This window comes from Odocoileus virginianus, chromosome 19 (genome assembly GCF_023699985.2).
Source record: "Odocoileus virginianus isolate 20LAN1187 ecotype Illinois chromosome 19, Ovbor_1.2, whole genome shotgun sequence".
Classification (NCBI taxonomy): Eukaryota; Metazoa; Chordata; class Mammalia; order Artiodactyla; family Cervidae; genus Odocoileus; species Odocoileus virginianus.
In genome coordinates, this window is record NC_069692.1 from 28,628,614 (window position 1) to 28,645,782 (window position 17,169).

Here is a 17,169-nt window from a genome sequence, read left to right on the forward strand (position 1 = left end):
GGTATTTCCTTTAATATCTTCATTTTCAGTTTATTTGGGGGAAAATGATAGGTAGGAGGAAAATGGAAAGGGAAAAAACAGTACAAGAGTAAAAGATGAGGCAAATGAGAAGAAATCTTCAGGCTTTAAAGATGTCTGTGTGAGAGGAAAATCTGTGGAGAAAAAGCATCCAGCTACAAACTGGAGGCCAGAGTTCTGGTCCCATTTGATGACCTTGTGACCTCGGATCATTAAACTTCTCCAGCCCTCAGTTTCTTTACCTGCAAAGTGAGGACCCTGAAGCAGCTGATATTCAAGTTTTAGGCGTAAATGTAATCTCTGACAATAATCTTTCTTTGGGGGAAAGTACAACCTCTCCCTGGCCAACCCCTTTTTAATCACAAGGAAACACAGACATGAAACTTTATTGCACTCACTTAACACATTGGTGTTAACATTACTTCCAGCAGAAGAGAAAAAGGCCTCTGGACTGCCTCCAGTTTGCCCCCAGAGGAAAACCACAATAGACAGTAAGGAGAAACTAGTTGGTAAATTAATATATTGTAGCAACTTTTCAGAATCTTCTTTTTCATGGTACTCTTTAGAGCATCACCTCTATGTCAAAGGATTCACTCTAGAAAAAAAGTAAAGTGCTGTCAAAAGACAATGCCAATCAGTGGTCTCCTCACTAAACCTTTTGATCCCTACTGCTTTCCTCTACCTACAATCCTGTATTTGATAAGCTTAATACTAGAATATCTTTTTATTTGTACTTAAAAATGCTCATGAACTGTCATCTTATAGCTTTTAAGAGTTTTGATAGCATTAGTCAAGAGAAGAGCCAAGACATTAAATCCACAAGAGCAGAAGCCAGAATAATACACTATCACATGCATGAGTGCTCAGGGGCTCAGTGGGTCCAACTCTGCAACCCCATGGACTGCAGCCCGCCAGGCTCCTCTGTCCATGGAATTTTCCAGGCAAGAAAACTGGGTTGCCATTTCCTCCTCCAGGGGATCTTTCCCACCCAGGGACTGAACCCCCATCTCCTGTGTCTTCTGCATGGCAGGTAGCCTGTTTACCGCTGAGCCAAGGGGGAAGCCTGGCAATACATCGTTACTAATAAAACCATTCCGAAAGATGAGTGCTGTCAGTTTTCAGTTAGCTTCACTAATACAAGAGAATATTTATACATCAAAAACCTAGCTTTTAAAGCACACCTTAACAAATGAAAGGATATATATTTTTGAAGTGTAGGTTTAAGATGTTAAAAGATCACATGACTCATTTTGTATTAATAGTATGTTATTTGCTTACACATGTCCACTCTTCACAACTCCATGGGCTGCAGCCGGCCAGGCTCCTCTGTACAAGGAATTCTCCAGGCAAGAATACTGGAGTGGGTAGCCAGTCCCTTCTCCAGGGGAATCTTCCTAACCCAGGGATCAAACCAGGTCTCCTGCATTGCAGGAGCAATCTTGACTATCTGAGCCTCCATGGAAGCCTATTAATAATATAATGAGCAACTAATTTGATACAAACTGGTGAAAAGCAAAATAAATGGGACTTTCCTAGATTAGGAAAATTCTCTAATTTCATGAAAAAATGTCTAACATATCGAACTATTTATCTTACAGTAAATTATTTAAAAAGAGCAGCAAGTCTCTGTCGTTAATTTAACAAATACTTGTGAGTGCGTCTTTTCAAAATGAACTTAACAAAAGGACTTACAGAAAGGAACAAACCACAACTACTTTTTATTCAGGTCCATAAGCATTTAAATATCTATTTTGCCTGAGACAGGGAAAAAGGAATCACAAAATTCAATACTGCTAAAATTAGGAGGAAAAAGAGTTAATTAGAAGATTTCACCCTTGCAATTCTGGTGGGAGCACCAGTTTATAAATGAAGCAATCCGGAGTACAGTAGAATATATGGTACCCATCTTGCCACAGTGGAGAACTTCTGAAAGCTGTCACATTTTCTCATATGCCTCCAGTGATCTTTTTAAATAAATGTTAAGTAAAAATGTAATTGAAAAAAAGACTAACCTGGGGCTGATGAAACCTGGTTGAATGACCTCATTGTCTTCTGAAGAACCTAAAATCAGAGAGCTCAAATCAGTACTACATTAATTGCTCATTTAATTGACTCTTCTTCAGCTTAATGGCTCATTAGAAAGCAGTAAAATGCTTAGGTTTTGACTCTGTGAAGTGACCTGTAAACTTTTTTTTTTTTTACAATTTAAGACTCACCTAGCAAAATTAGATAACCAATTGGCATAAACTTGCCTTTCATTCCAATTCAAGGACAATAGTTTAAAAACCGTTCTAAAACCTATTAAGATGTAGTCAATCTCAAGATTTCAAAAACAATGCAGTTTAAAAATTTTGTAATATTTAATTTTACACTGCAATTCAAGAATCCCATTTTTAACCACAGTTAACAATGAACCCAACCCACAATATTGTGTTCTTTGATGAACTTATTTGACTATTCTCTTCAGGCATCTTTTAGAAGATAAATCATGAGACTCTATTGTGATACTACACCACTGATCCTGGGTCTGTTACATATAAATACTTAGGGAGAAAAAAATTAACTTTAATGGTGGTAAATTTAATCACTGAATAAATTTAACTAAAGGAATCTAATGTGCATTAACACAGATTTTATAAAGAAAAAACAGTTTTTTTAAAAATGAGTAATGATTTTCAAATATATCCACTGGCAGATGTCACAGTACAGCAACACTTGCAATAAAGAGGTCACCCAGTAATGAAATACAGCGATTGCAACTAAAACTCCTGATGACCACTGAATTATCATTTTTATCTTCAGGTCAGAGCTTTATGGCTTGCAAAATAGATTGGTTTGAACATGCATCCACTCACCTGCTACTATCAGGATGTCATTCCCCTCTTAACTAAGTTTTACACTCTTTTATCTACTAAATCAATTCACAAAAAAATAAATCATTGTGTGTAAATTCTCAAGTCACAATCTCAGTTTTTTCTCAAAGCAAAATGGAGGTTTTTCCAAATTCAGAGTTCTACTGAATGTTGACCCAAGATTTTCCTTACAAAGGATGACAACTCCACTGAGTAAGATTTGAAAAGAATAGAGGAAGAATGTGAACAAAAGGCACGTGAACCTCTGTACATTAAATCCTTCAGTTATCCTCTGTTTACAACCAAAATACAGAGATAATGACAGATCCTAATGTTAACAAAATTCATTATCAAAACTTACTGAAGTACTTTTCCTTTACATTGAACCTATATTAATTTTGCACATTTGGTTTATGTGAGGGTGTATTTAAATATTACACATAAATTTCAGCAAAACGTAGCTCGTATTTTTCTAATAGCCCACAGCCCAGGCTTAATTTTCTCTGCTTATATTTACAAAAAATGTTCAAAATAACATTCAAAAGCTGTGGAAAAAACATAGAAAAGTATTTGCAAAAATTATTTTTTCAAATAATTCAGGTGCAAAATTACCATAAATGATAGATCTAATAAACGAAACATCAAATGGTGTAAGAATTAGCTAAACAACATTATTCAGTTTTAAGATTTCTAACTAAGAGCCCTCTGGGTTTAATGAAATCCAGTCACTCTGAATGATAAAGATGTTCAGATTTTTCACTATCCAAACTTCCATGTGATGTTTTCAGTTATTGATAGTTTTAATGTTATCATCCTTTTCAAAGGAAAAGGTGGAATTATTTCACAGATATCAATATATTCCAATGATGTTAAATAATGATTTAAAAATTTTCAAAAACAAAAGAGTTGGAAGAGAAAGTAGAATTGTTTAAATACGAACATGAAAATCTAGCTATATGAACAACTATGACAGGGATGATAGATTAATGTTATATAAAATATTCATAGTATTAAATGTTCATATTCTTACTATAGGTGACTTTTTTTAAAAGAAATAATAATGATAAATAATGAAAGTAATTCTTTAATGGCAGTGAAATAGTCCCAAAACAGCTTTTTTATAATTTTATACAGGCATTTTTATTTATTATAATGCATTTATCTGCCCCTTCACTAGAATAATCCCTAGTTATCATTTAAATCTCCATTTAGCCCTCTTTTCCTTACTGTTCAGTACAATGCCTCTACCATTCAGCACTGTACTGTAGTTAACTGTAACTGCTCATGAAGATGCTGTTCGCTCTCCCAACTTAACTCTATGCTCTATGGCGGGAAGGAGAGTGTATATTTAGCTCATCATTGTAATCCTAACATTCTTTAGTGTTTAATACATCTTTTTGTAATGAATCGATGACAATGAACTTCTGAACCTTGGTTGACTATCTCTAGGATGACTTTTATGAATTAAATGGACATATAAACAAATTTTTCTTAAAAACTATCTTTTCTTCAAGAGAATGTGATACACAATCATTTGATTACTGTAAATATAAAATATGTACATATAAAGTAACCTTATTAAAATAATTTTATTTTAAATATACTATAGACATACCAATATAAAATTGCCTAATTTAACACCCTTCATTACAAACACTTGATTTCATATTTCCTCTTAGTAAAATGTGTAAAATAATATTCTCAAGTACATTATATATTGTTGTTAATCTACTATTGTACCTATTCAATGTAAAGGAAAGCAATTACTACTATGCATTATATACTAAAATTTATTTAAACTGACAAGCTGTTAAGCCCAGAGAATAAATAAAATACTGCTACATATTATTGAGAACTTTATTTAAATTCAATTTACATCATGTTAGATTTTACTTCTAATAGTAATAAAATGCAACAGTAACTTCAGGTTGGCAAAGAATTGGTTTAGTAATCAAGAATATTTACCATAATAAAAGCAAATTTATTTCATTATTCTCATCACCATATTTTCTCAACATCTACAAAAAATTAACAAACTTTTGTTTCTTATCATTAGTATTTTCAAAATAATGTATGTACAAAGTACATTATAGTTTGCTAAATATTCACTTCATGCATGGCTTATAAAAAATTAGTCTATTTACAGTATGTCTCAACCTATCTTTGTAAAGCAAAGTAGGCAGAAATGTGACTTTCCTTGCTTAGAAGAACAGTTGGTTGGGGGTAAAGTTTTTAAATGATCACTTAAAGTCACACAGCAAACCTAGCACAAACACCAGAGTGAACACAGTACAAAATCAGAGTAAAACCTAAAGCACAATATCTATTTACACTTACTGTAAGTTAAATATAGCATATACACATATGAAACAAAATGTTAGATGTGGAAGTTCAATGCTGACATGAATGTGTGCGCTTTATGAAAAATATTTTCTTAAACTGTCCTGTAAAGGAATGTTTCCTGTGAAGGAATGTTTCATAGCTAGGAAATGTTTCAGTGTAATTATATTTTTACAAATTAGTCAACAGACTAAATTCAAATGCCACATAAGCAAAATCAGGGTAAATTATTGTGTAATTTAACTCAACATCCTACTGTAACTTCAGAAAAAACTGAAAATGCTACACCTTCAATTATACACAGATACATAAAATTTAAAGAAATAACCTATTTGAAACTGAAGTTAAGACAAATATTTACTTGTGACTTTATGTAATTGTTTTCCTGTTAAAACAGGAAACCTCATTGAACTATTTTGAGATTATCTTTAGAGAATGGAAAAAAATCAATATTACTTTAGAAAACATTTCAAAATTACATTTCTTATATTTATGAAGCAAAAACTACTTTTTATAATATATTTAAAAAACAGTTAACCTTAAAGGCTAGTACTTATCATACTGCTACTCAATCGGAGATGAATTTAACTTTCTTGACCATTTTACATATTGAAATTTTATTGATTTCACATAAAATATGGGCAGCTCTAATCTTCTCTGCAACTACTGCAGTGAAAGATAATATATTCTAGAAAATAAAAAATTTCAAAGGGTAATCATTTAAGTCAACTGGCACATTGTCAAGACTGTTTAAAGGTACCAACCACAGCACAAATAATAATTGGTAAACACAATTCTTCAGCTTAAATGTGAATGTTGTAACACAACTAAGCCATGGCACAGTTGGGTTTGCTAATGCAAATAGTCTGTATTTTCTACCATATCAAACAACAGTTTTATATAATAAAGCTCACAGCTGAGTCATTTGTTGAGGTCATATTGAATAGGAGGAAAAAATTAGTGGTTTCAAATTTATTTATTTATTTGTGTGTGGTTTTAAATTTAAGAGTCAAAATAATGGCAGAAGTCCCATCTTAAAGAAGTTGATCACATATATTTTGAAGGCTTACCATAACTTTAAGACAAAAACTTTAAAATGGCTTCATTTTTTTTTTTTTTGGATAGGTAAGAAGTGGATTTATTTAGAGAAACATACTTCACAGACAGTGTGGGCATCTCAGAAGGCTAGAGCAGCCCCAGGGTATGGGGCTGTCAGTTTTTATAGGAGTGGGTAATTTCAAGGGCTAATGAGTGGGAGGAGTATTCCAGCCAGGGGAGCTTCTTGATATGATAAACAAAAATGATTTTAAGTAAACCTGAATATTTCTATATAAGTACAATGTTAACAATTTTATTTGATATACATTTTAAGTTTTGATATACATTAATGACTAAAAATTTATATCACAAGAGATTAACAACTAAATGAAAACTTTTAGTGCACTTGAAATAGTTTCAATAAACACTTTATAAAGATCAAGAGATGTTTTAGAGGCTGCTCACTTTTACATCACAGCCAGTGACCAAATAGTGTAATAAATGTAATTTTTTTTAAAATCAGGATTTTAACTAGCAAAGGAGATTATACCAAAACCTAATGCAAAAAAGACAAAACATAATTTACACGTCTTCTAAAATTTTTAATCTATAGAAAAGTAAATTTTGTTTTTAACTTATACAGTATAAATTATTTAGCTGAAATGTTTTTGTAGTGCCTGAAAGAAATGTTACACAAAAGAACTGTTTGAAAAATATAAATGTAGTATTTTGGCTCTTACATTCCCCAATAAGAAATATTGATTTGAAAATTTATAAAAAATTTAAAACATGTTTTCCCACCAATAGAACTGGCCATTCAATGCTAAGTCCTTTTTCCTGTATAATTAAGCTTTTGTTCAGCCATGAAAAAACTAGAAACTGATTGCTTGAAATGAGCTGCATGCCCTTTGTCCTGGTTTGTCACCTTTGACCCTTAATTTGATGATCCTGCATGTCAACCCATTCTATTTTTAGGAAAATAATGTCAAAGTTCTATACCTAAAATAGTACTTTTTACTGAAATATTAAGCATATTACAACATTCCCTTCAGGTAACTTCTACAATGGTTTCATATCTGTGTTCATTTCACACAATACAGAACACAATAATATTGTTAGGGGTGACAACCTGGTGTTTATCTTGCTTCAAACAACAGAAAATTCCCACAAAGTGCTAAGTCAAGATCACTATAATTTCAAATTTATATTTTTCTCTTTATTTAAAAATGCATATATTATTATTATTTCTAGTAGAACTTATTTCATGAGTCATTTAATTTTATTATTTTGGTAACCACATGTTTTGATATTGGTTTTCACAGTGCCACTTTGACAGTGATATGAACCCAAGTCAAAAATTGCAAATATCAAATTCATACTAAAGTTTACAGTGGTGTTCCTTAGAATTGTACAGTTTTTGAGAAAACTCACTGGTCTCTTAAATTGGTTTTAAAATCTTGTCTTCACCTGTAAGTGGCAACTTGCAAAGAAAGAGAAAACCTCTAGCACTGATCCCATTGATTTTACTGACATTACCCAAAATCAATGTTACATTAATATACTTCAGAGATGACATTTCTCTATCATAATTTTTGGTTGATTTTAATGATTACCAAATTTCATCTGGGTAAAAAGAATATATAAAAAATTATATATATATATGAAATATATATATATAATTTTTTCTTACAATGATGATGCTATTTAAACATCTACACAATTTCTGTGTGCAGTTTTCAATCAGATTTAGCAATGGCCAACATGGCTGTCTTGGTTCAGCACTATGGTCAGCGACTTCATAGAGAGTCACTGTTAGAGAAATCCAACACAGTGTCCACGTATATACTGGGTAAGTTTCTCAAACCAATATGATTCTATACTCCATATATTCCTAGATACGATCATATAGATCAATTTTAAGTATTGTAATATAAAGAATTTTTAGTTATGTATGACAAACTAGAAATTCTTTACTATGTGGTTCATCAAAAACAGTTCAAAAACAATACTTAGAATCCAAACACAGTTCCTTCAAAAGGCAAGAAAATCAAGTACAGGCTCTAACGCATTTAAACATAAAACCTTAGGAGTATTTATGACTACAGATTTTTAAAAGAAAATAATATTCCATTAAAAATTACCAAATAAGAAAACCCTTTAGTTGACTAAAATTTTATATAGTCCCTTTCATAATCAATAGCTTAATTACTTCTGAACTGATTCATCTCTAAATCTCCATTTTCCTTTTTCTCCAATCAGTTCTACTATGGATTAAGATAAATGTTAACAGATCATTTCCTGACTTGTGTTTCCTAATAAGGTCCCCAAAATTGGCAGTTTTAAATAGCACTTTGTTTAAAGAAACATCAACTCTATACCTGAAGACTGTCATGAAGACGGTTACCTGAAAACATGCATACAAGTTTTATTTAATAACTTATTTTTCTCTTAATTATGATTTGTAAATTATGATAGCAGTGTGTTATAAATACAAAAAAGTGACATGATTAGATACCAAACATTATCAAACTATTAGATCAGATCTGCTTAATCTCTTTGTTCAGAGTAAACAGGGGGAAAAAAAAAAGGCTTATATCCACTATATTTATTAAAATTCTAGTGTTTGTTTTTTTAATTTACATGTACAACACACTTTAAGTCATTCTGAAGATTAATTTTGAATACTACCATACTAAAACTTAATCTATTTCGCTTACACAAAAGTATACTTCACTTCATTTACCCCCATTAATACAATTTTTAATCTAAATCCTGATTAACTTCACAAATTTTTCATTGTCTCTGAAAGAAATTTGGCAAAGACATATAATAAGACACTCTACAATTTGACAAGGATTAATGGGGCTTGATCACTGAATTATTTGGTTCCAGATCTACTGAGGAGCATCAATAAACAGTTCTAATAACCAACATGAACTACAAATTGATTCATATCCTTAAATTCTCTCGATATTTTAATATCAAGCAATGATTAGCTGATCCTATTTGCAAAATGGCAAAGTCAAATAAAGCATTTTATTCATTTTTAGTGCCTTTCCCTCCCCAGCAAGTACTAGAAAGAGGCCTATGTCAATTTAACTCTTAAAGCTCTTTAGGAAATTTGGGCACACTGGATTGCCCTATTTCATACATTCAGAGAGAAAGAATAATGGGAAGCAAGAGCTGTTCCCCAAATGAACAAGGATCTATTTAATCACTAATCTAAATGGAACAGTATTACCTATTGTGTTGTTAATTTATAATATGACTTCTCTATTACATTAGTGCAAACCCATAACAGAAAAAAACTAATGGCATAAATTCCATAATAATTACATTTGTATTTTGAAAATCACACAGATTGGCATAAATTTCCAATAGTTCAATTTAAAATTTTGAAGTTTCCCTGAAGTCCTTAAAAAATTAAACTGTGATGTTTCATAACTTATTGTTGGACTTAAAAATATGCTTTACTGTCAGATGCATTTTAAAAAGCGTTATTGCATTATCACCTAACTAAATACGCTAATAATCTGAACAAAAAATGAAAGGATTTTTTTCATCCAAGTAAAAATCATTTTGTCATACTTTTCTAAGGATGGTGTTAAATGTTTTAAATTCATTCTAACATCAGTTGTCATGTGTAATTTTAACTTCCACAATATTTTGACCAAGAAATTAAAAACTGCAATAAAACACGAGTCTATCTTCCCTTGCGTTAACAGCTATAGGGATAAAAATCCTCAATGGAGAATTTAGTTCTATGAGCAGTAATAATACTTGATAACGTTAATATCCTGTGGATGAAAACAAATCCAGAGAGAGATCAGAAAGGAACTCAAGGAAACACAGGAACCTAAGATTTCAGTCTGTGTTACATGAAACAATTCAAAATGGCGGACTATTACTTACATTTAAAAAATTTCCGCAATGAGGGCACTAAATACATACTGCAAGATGTTACTCGAAAACACTCAATATTTACCAACGTGTGGTTTAAAAAAAAAAAAGTTTTGGGAGTACAAATCCTCGTAAGGCAACCGCATTCACAGTTCAGTCAGTACTCCGTTACTGCTCCTGAGAATGTATCGATTCTTCTTTGGCTTTTTTCCTTTTCAAAAGCAACCTAGATCCAAGCGCGTTTTTCTCTGTTCTCCTCAAATCCTTAATTTTAATTCATGAATTTACATTACCAATCCCGAAGCAAAAAGGATCCCCGACGCCTGCGGCTACAAAGCAGCTCCGCAGCGGAGTGCGCGAAGGGCAGGAGCGGACGCCCCCTGGCGGCGCAGCCCCGCGGGCTCGAGGCGCCCGAACCCGCCGCCAGGACTCCAGCCCGCGCCGCACCATCGCGCCCGAGTGGCCCGCGCCCCCCCACCCCCACCCCGAGCCGGCCCGCCAGCTCCAGCGGCCGGGCGGCAAACCGGAGGCTACGGTGAGACCCGGCGGCCACGCAGGCAATGCCGCGCCAGCACACAGCGCCGACCCAGCGGCTCGGAGCTGGGAGAGAAAGGTGTGAACCCGGAAGTACATCGCCTGCCCGCATCTCGGTGGGAATACGGGGGCAATAAATCAGGGCCGGCGAAGGCAGGACACCGCTCCGGCTCCCGAACAGCAAGTTGCTGCGAGACCTGTTACTTCCCCACCTGGCCCCGTTCGTCCCCCTCCCTGGCGCTCACGCCTCCTCCTTCTCCCGGCTGCGCCGCACCGAGCTCCCCTCGACGTTGCTCACGTGCCAGACCCGGGGCCGCGAGCGCCGTCGGCACCCGCGCGCACACCCAGCCCCTGGAGCACTCGCCCGGCCGCGGGGCGCGCTGCTTACCTCCGGGGCCTCATGGTCGCGTTGCTCGCTCGGGTAGAGCGGGGGAGAGGGTGTGAGTACGTGTGTGGCGTTCAGTCCAGGGACGGGGCGGAGGAAGGGGCCTGGACTCTGTCACTTCCTGAGGGAGCGCGGCGGCCGGACACCCGGGATGCGCGCGGCGGGGCCGGGCCGCTCAGCACATTGTGAGCCGGCGAGGGGACGCGGCGCGGAGGGGCCGGGGAGCGAGGGCGGCGCTCGGCTGCCGGACTGGAATCCGCTGTCGCCGCCGCTCGGCCGCCACAGCCCGGCGGGGAGGGGGCCGGGCCGGGGTGGGGGGGCCGCGGGGCGCGGCGGCGGCGGCGACACCAGACTGCTCGACTGGAGCCCTGCGTCAGGCGGCGGCACGCGCACACCTGCCCGCCGCCGCTCCGGGCCGCACTATTGGCTGTCCGCGCGGAGCGCGCGAGATTGAACTTTCCATTCATTCTTGGGCCTGCCGGGCGCGCGCGGCGGCGGCGGAGCCTTCCCCGGCGGCTCTCGAGGACGCGCGCTGCCCGCCCCAACCCAAAGGCGCGTCCCCGCGCGGGCTGTGGGCGCGCACGGTCGCTGCCGCCGGCTCTTCGCGTGGCGGTTGCGAGCGTCGGGGCCTGTCACTCGGGTCCCGCTGCGCTCTGCGCGGGCTCCTGGAGGACCCTCAGCGGGCGGTCCCTGGGCTGCGCCTGGAGGGACGCAGCAGCGAAACTGTAAAAAGGCACCAAATAGTATCCTCAGCCCCGTGTCTGCTCCTTAACCAACAAACCCTCTGGAGGTACTGGGAGATGATGAATTGCTAACGGCAGTTCAGAGCAGTGAGTAACGTATCTCAGAATCTAGTGAGCATCATAGTGTCAGAAGTTTGGTGGAACCTACTAACAGTTCTACATTGTATTTCCTAAACAACAAAATACTGAACCTCAAATTAAATGCAGACATTGTCTCACACAATGCCCAAAGATCTGTGGCCAAAAATACTGCGCTGTGTGTATTTACGGTATTTCTTCCCAAAATAACGCTTCCTTCCTTTGCCCCTGTTATTTTCTACCTAACGACTCCATAGTTATTTCTTGTCAAAATTTCTATTTTCTTAGAACCAGATGCGAAGTCCTGATCAGTCATTGTCTGACCAGCTACAAAAATGACAGCCTTGTGGTTTGTGAGTGGATATGATCAAATATAGACTATTTGGTGGAACTGATTAAAAGGATTAAATATTTCAGCCAACCAAAAACTAGATGTGTATATATAACCAATTAAAGTCGAAAACTTTAAACATGACCAATAAAGGCCAGTTAGCTGGATAACCTGTAACTAAAAGGCAAACCTCGAAACCATTCCTGTATAACGTTGATCATATTTTCCCTTCCAGCTCCTGGATTAGGATTAGGAAGCCAGTTCATCTGTCAGGGATAACCACAGCCTAGAAAAATCACTTCTAGCCTGGGGTTGAGATAAGTGCAGACAAACTAATCAGAAGCAAAATCCCATTTGACTCCCTAAGAATTTTCCAGGTCGACCACCTTTGAAACATTCCCTAAAGGGCTGCCTAATTTTCCACTGAGCATGTGTACAACTTGACTGTCTTTAAAGTTGCCTTTTCATTGACAAGTTCATAAAGTACTTCACATTACTCATTGAGCAATACTGAGGATTCTTTTAGATACAATTCTTAGTTTTAACCATTGTATCAATCCATTGCAATTGATTTGCTACAATGCTGCATACTTTACAGTATGATTTTCAAAGATAATTTAGTGGTAAAGGATGCAGACATTGATCACTGGGAATAAAAACAGCAGTTAATTATATATCACCATCTGAAATATCTGATATGCCTTGATTTAAAAGCATTATGGTAAGTTTTTATTTATGAGTAGAGCTTACAAATGAAGCTTACTTACACCTTCCAAGACACTTAAGGTCCCTGGAGGGAGGCAGCAGCAAAATGGAGGACAATACCGAATAGTATCCTCAGGGATGTCTGCTCCTTAACCAGCAAACGCTCTGAAGATACTAGGAGATAATGAATTCCTAATGGCAGTTCAGAGCAATGAGTAATGTATCTCAGAATCTAGTGAGCACAGTAGTGTCAGAAGTTTGGGGGAACCTACTCTCAGTTCTGGGTTTCCTCCCTGCCAATACTCTTTTAGATGCTTTGTAAGACTTTAAGTATACTTATGTAATATCTGTTTAAACTCCTGAGAAGGCTTGTAATCAGAAAACAAAAAACATTAAAATGTAACCTAGACTTAGTATTCCAAATAGTCACAAAGTCATCTTTCTTTTTTATTTGAAACTAATTATTACAATGGCTCCATGCCACTGTTACAAAAATGAAAAATGAGACATTGTAATGCTTAGTGTATTATTTCATATCAGGTGACAGTAAGGGGAGATAATGAACTTTGATTGACTAAGCACTTAGTAAAGAATATCTTAGCATGATTAGAAGTTGATGAAAAGCCACAAGAGAAAGTTGGAAGCAAGTGAATTTATCATTTGGGCATGACTCATGGCAATTATTAAAAGTATATTTTTCCAAAAAAAAGTATATTTTTCTACTTGGGGCTGTGGTGATAATTTTGTAAATGAGTGAGGGAAGGTCCCTTAGTCATGTCTGACTCATTGCGACCTCACTTACTCTAGCCCACCAGGCTCCTCTTTCCATGGAATTCTCCAGACAAGAATACTGGCATAGGCAGCCATTCAGTCAGCAGGGGATCTTCCAGACCCAGAGACAACCTGAGCTTGGCCTCCTACGTTGCAGGTAGATTCTTCACTGTCTGAGCCACCAAGGAAGCCTAATTTGCTTTACTTTAAAAATTATATCTGATAATTACTCCCAGGGAGCACAAGTTTTGTTTGTTTTTTTTTTTTTTTTTACCCATGTTAATATCCTCAATGCCTACAGCATTGCCTCACACATAGTAGATGTGAAAGAAATGTCATTTCTTAATTAGTACATGAGGACACATTCTGAATATATTTTCAGGCAATAATTAACAAGACATTTAGAAAATAGAGTGCAGTGTGTTGTATCTCACCTTCCCCTTTTTTAGTGACTGTAGTATATGAAAATAAATCCCAGACATCATGACATTTTACTTATGCATTAGAAGTATTGAGTGTTATCATTTGAAAAACTAGGCTCTTTGTGTCTTTATTCTCCTGCTCAAAAACAATTTCTAAAATAGAGTTTAAGAATAATGAAAGACTAGATTTTAAAAAAAGAAGAAATATTGTATTTGTTTGCTGGAGCCCACTCTAGTTACTTCATCTTCATTTGATCATCTGCAAAGACCCTATTTCCAAATAAAGTCACATTCACAGTATTGGGGGTTAGGACTTAAGCAATTTTTGGAAGGGGGACAGTTCAGCCCATAAGGTATCGTTGTTAGAGCTAGATGATTTTGCTTCTTAACTGATAGCTTTCTGCAAGTACTGACTATGTCCACATAGGATTTTTTTCCTCCATTTATTATGGTAAGAGAAATTAACTCCAGTCACGAAAGCTTGTTTTAGACTGCTATATGCCTATCACAAACATAATTTATCTTCTTTTCAAAGTTAAAAGTTTGTAAAGCAAGCACTGTCACCCAAGCTGTAAGGTAAGGTATCTATTGAACTCTCCCTCTCATATACAAAAGGGAAAGATGAAAATGGACAGGAAGCTTAACCTTCATAAAAGTTACAACCAACTTGTACTTGCCAGTAGAACTAGCAAAAATGCTAGTTTGACAGCACTGTGTTGGCAAGACTGAGTAAATCGCTACCTTCATACCCTACTGAGGGAATGCAAAACGGTATGACATTTAGAAAGGGCAATTTTGTGACATCTTTTGAAATTCTAAGTGTAGCCTCTGACCTAGCAATCCTTCTTTTGGAAAATGATCCTACAGATACAAATGCCCACATGGCAAATTATGTTTATACCTGGGTTGAACATTCTTATCATAGCAAATAGAATGGAAATAACCTGGATCCATCAACAGAGGTCAAATAAATAAAAAGCAATGGTACATACAGTGGAATCAGTGAAGTATGACAAGGTACTAATCCTATTTCTATGAAAACAAATGCTACTTCTATGAAAACCAATGCTACTTTTATGAAAACCACTATTTAAAATCTGCTTCTTGAAAACTCATTTGTTAAAAAATATCTCCAGAAAATGAGAGAGAATGGACTAATGAAGCGAATGTAGCAAAACCTAACTGTTGAATCTTGGTATAGACATGTGGTAGGTTATCATATTAGTCTCTCTAATATGATGTTTGAATATCTTCATATTTCTAAAGCTCTCTCTGTCTATGTATAGGTTTTCATTCTTCTCATTTATTTATTTCTGTCTGTGTTGGATCTTCGTTGCTGTGCATGGGCTTTCTCCAGTTCCAGGGAAAGGGAGCTACTCTCTAGTTGTGGTGGGCGGACTTCTCACTGCAGCGGCTTCTCTTGTTGCAGAGCGCAGGCTTGGGTGCCCTGCAGAATGTGGGATCTTTGCAGACCAGGGATCGAACGCATGTCCCCTGCGTCGGTAGATGGATTCTTAATCAGTGGGCCACCAGGAAAGTCCATCTAATGTTCTCTTAATCATTAGGATTTATAAGATCTCATGAGTTATGTAAAAATTGGATAAATTTCTAAAAAGTTAGAGAATCAGCTGTCACTTAAAAATGGTTAATGCCGGGCTTCCCTGGTGGCTCAGTGGTAAAGAATCCGCCTGCCAATGCAAGAGACACAGGTTCAAACCCTGGTCCAGGAAGATCCCACATGCCACAAAGCAAGTAAGTCCATGTGCCAGAGCTATTGAGCCTGTGCGCTAGGGTCCAGGAGCCGCAGCTAGTGAGCCCACCTGCCACAACTTCTGAAGCCCACGTGCCCTAAAGCCCATGCTCTGCAACAAGACAGGCCACCTCAGTGAGAAGCCAGCACAGCTAGAGGGTAGCCAGCCCCCACTCACTGCAACTAGAGAAAAGCCCACACAGCAACAAAGACCCAGCACAGCCAAAAATAAATTTTAAAAAAATTTTTTAATTGTTAATGCCTAAATTTCTTGGCTTTGGAGGAGTCTACCTAATTCAGAGCTTTAAGGCACTTGGCTAGAAATAACTAGCAAAGCCTCCTTTGAATGGGTAGGCTGGTCAGGTAAGCCAACCAGGAGAAAACAAATGCTTGGTTGAAAGATTACTTATTATTGCAGTATCTTTCTACATGCAACCAACAGCCTTGCCAATAGTATATGTCATAGTCATACACAGAACTGTAGACCCCAACTTTTTAAAATTGAACTTCCTCATCTAGCTCCAACTTCTAAAAGAATCATTATAGTTCATTTTTAAATTTTTAATTTTAATTGTATTTTAAATTATTAGAGCTATGGTATAAAAATTGTATGTTTTACCTCATCAATGAGCATATATCTCCTCCAGTATATATATGTATTTATAGCTTGTATGCATACTTGTGTACTAAAACCATTACACTTTCTCTTCCTGCTCCCCGTTTCCCAGCATGTGTAATTCAATGTTTACATTATTGACTATGATGAAGAATGTTTATATAGTTAAGATTATATAACATAATCTTATGTAAGTGACGTGTTATTCTTACTCTGTACTGCATTTTTATTTCCTTGAATTAATAATTGACTTTGTTTGCATAGGTTTCTGCGTACTTATTGCTGATTAAATCCAAAACTCTTATGTTCAGACCATAGAGTATATTATGTACATTGTAAAACATGTGCAAAGTAGAAATTTAAGATAATGAGATAAAAATCAAATTTCAATTTTGTATTTTCCATTTCTCATTGGATTGTCTTCTGCGCCGTTTCCACTTGGAAACCACTGGATTGGAGCATCCATGTTGGATGCCAAGGACAGTGCACAGTCCTGATCCTGCCTGCGATTGTTTAAGGTCACAATGAAAATAGAAAAGTACAGATTAATAGAAAATGTATCCTCCTTTCTGAGCAAACTCTGAGAAGTAGCAAAGAAGAGGGAAGCCTGGCATGCTGCAGTCCACAAGGTCACAGAGTTGGCCATGACTTGGTGACTGAACAACAACATCATCCCCATTTCTTTA

At 36.8% G+C, this 17,169-nt stretch overlaps 1 protein-coding gene across 3 annotated transcripts in view; it reads right to left on the reverse strand.

The window, feature by feature from the left end:
- LIN28B (lin-28 homolog B) overlaps window positions 1–11,259 on the reverse strand; it is a 133,876-nt gene extending 122,617 nt beyond the window's left edge. The window contains exons 1-2 of one of the 3 annotated variants that reach the window (XM_070450042.1): window positions 11,071–11,259; window positions 2,031–2,079 (exon numbers count right to left, since the gene is read on the reverse strand). In XM_070450042.1, the coding sequence (XP_070306143.1) occupies window positions 2,031–2,064 (34 nt within the window). In that variant the 5' untranslated portion in view covers window positions 2,065–2,079; window positions 11,071–11,259. Of the gene's footprint in view, window positions 1–2,030; window positions 2,080–10,160; window positions 10,498–10,894; window positions 10,966–11,070 lie in introns of those variants that run through there. The other 2 variants (XM_070450044.1, XM_070450043.1) reach the window with 2 other exon arrangements.
- Window positions 11,260–17,169: the final 5,910 nt, after the last annotated feature.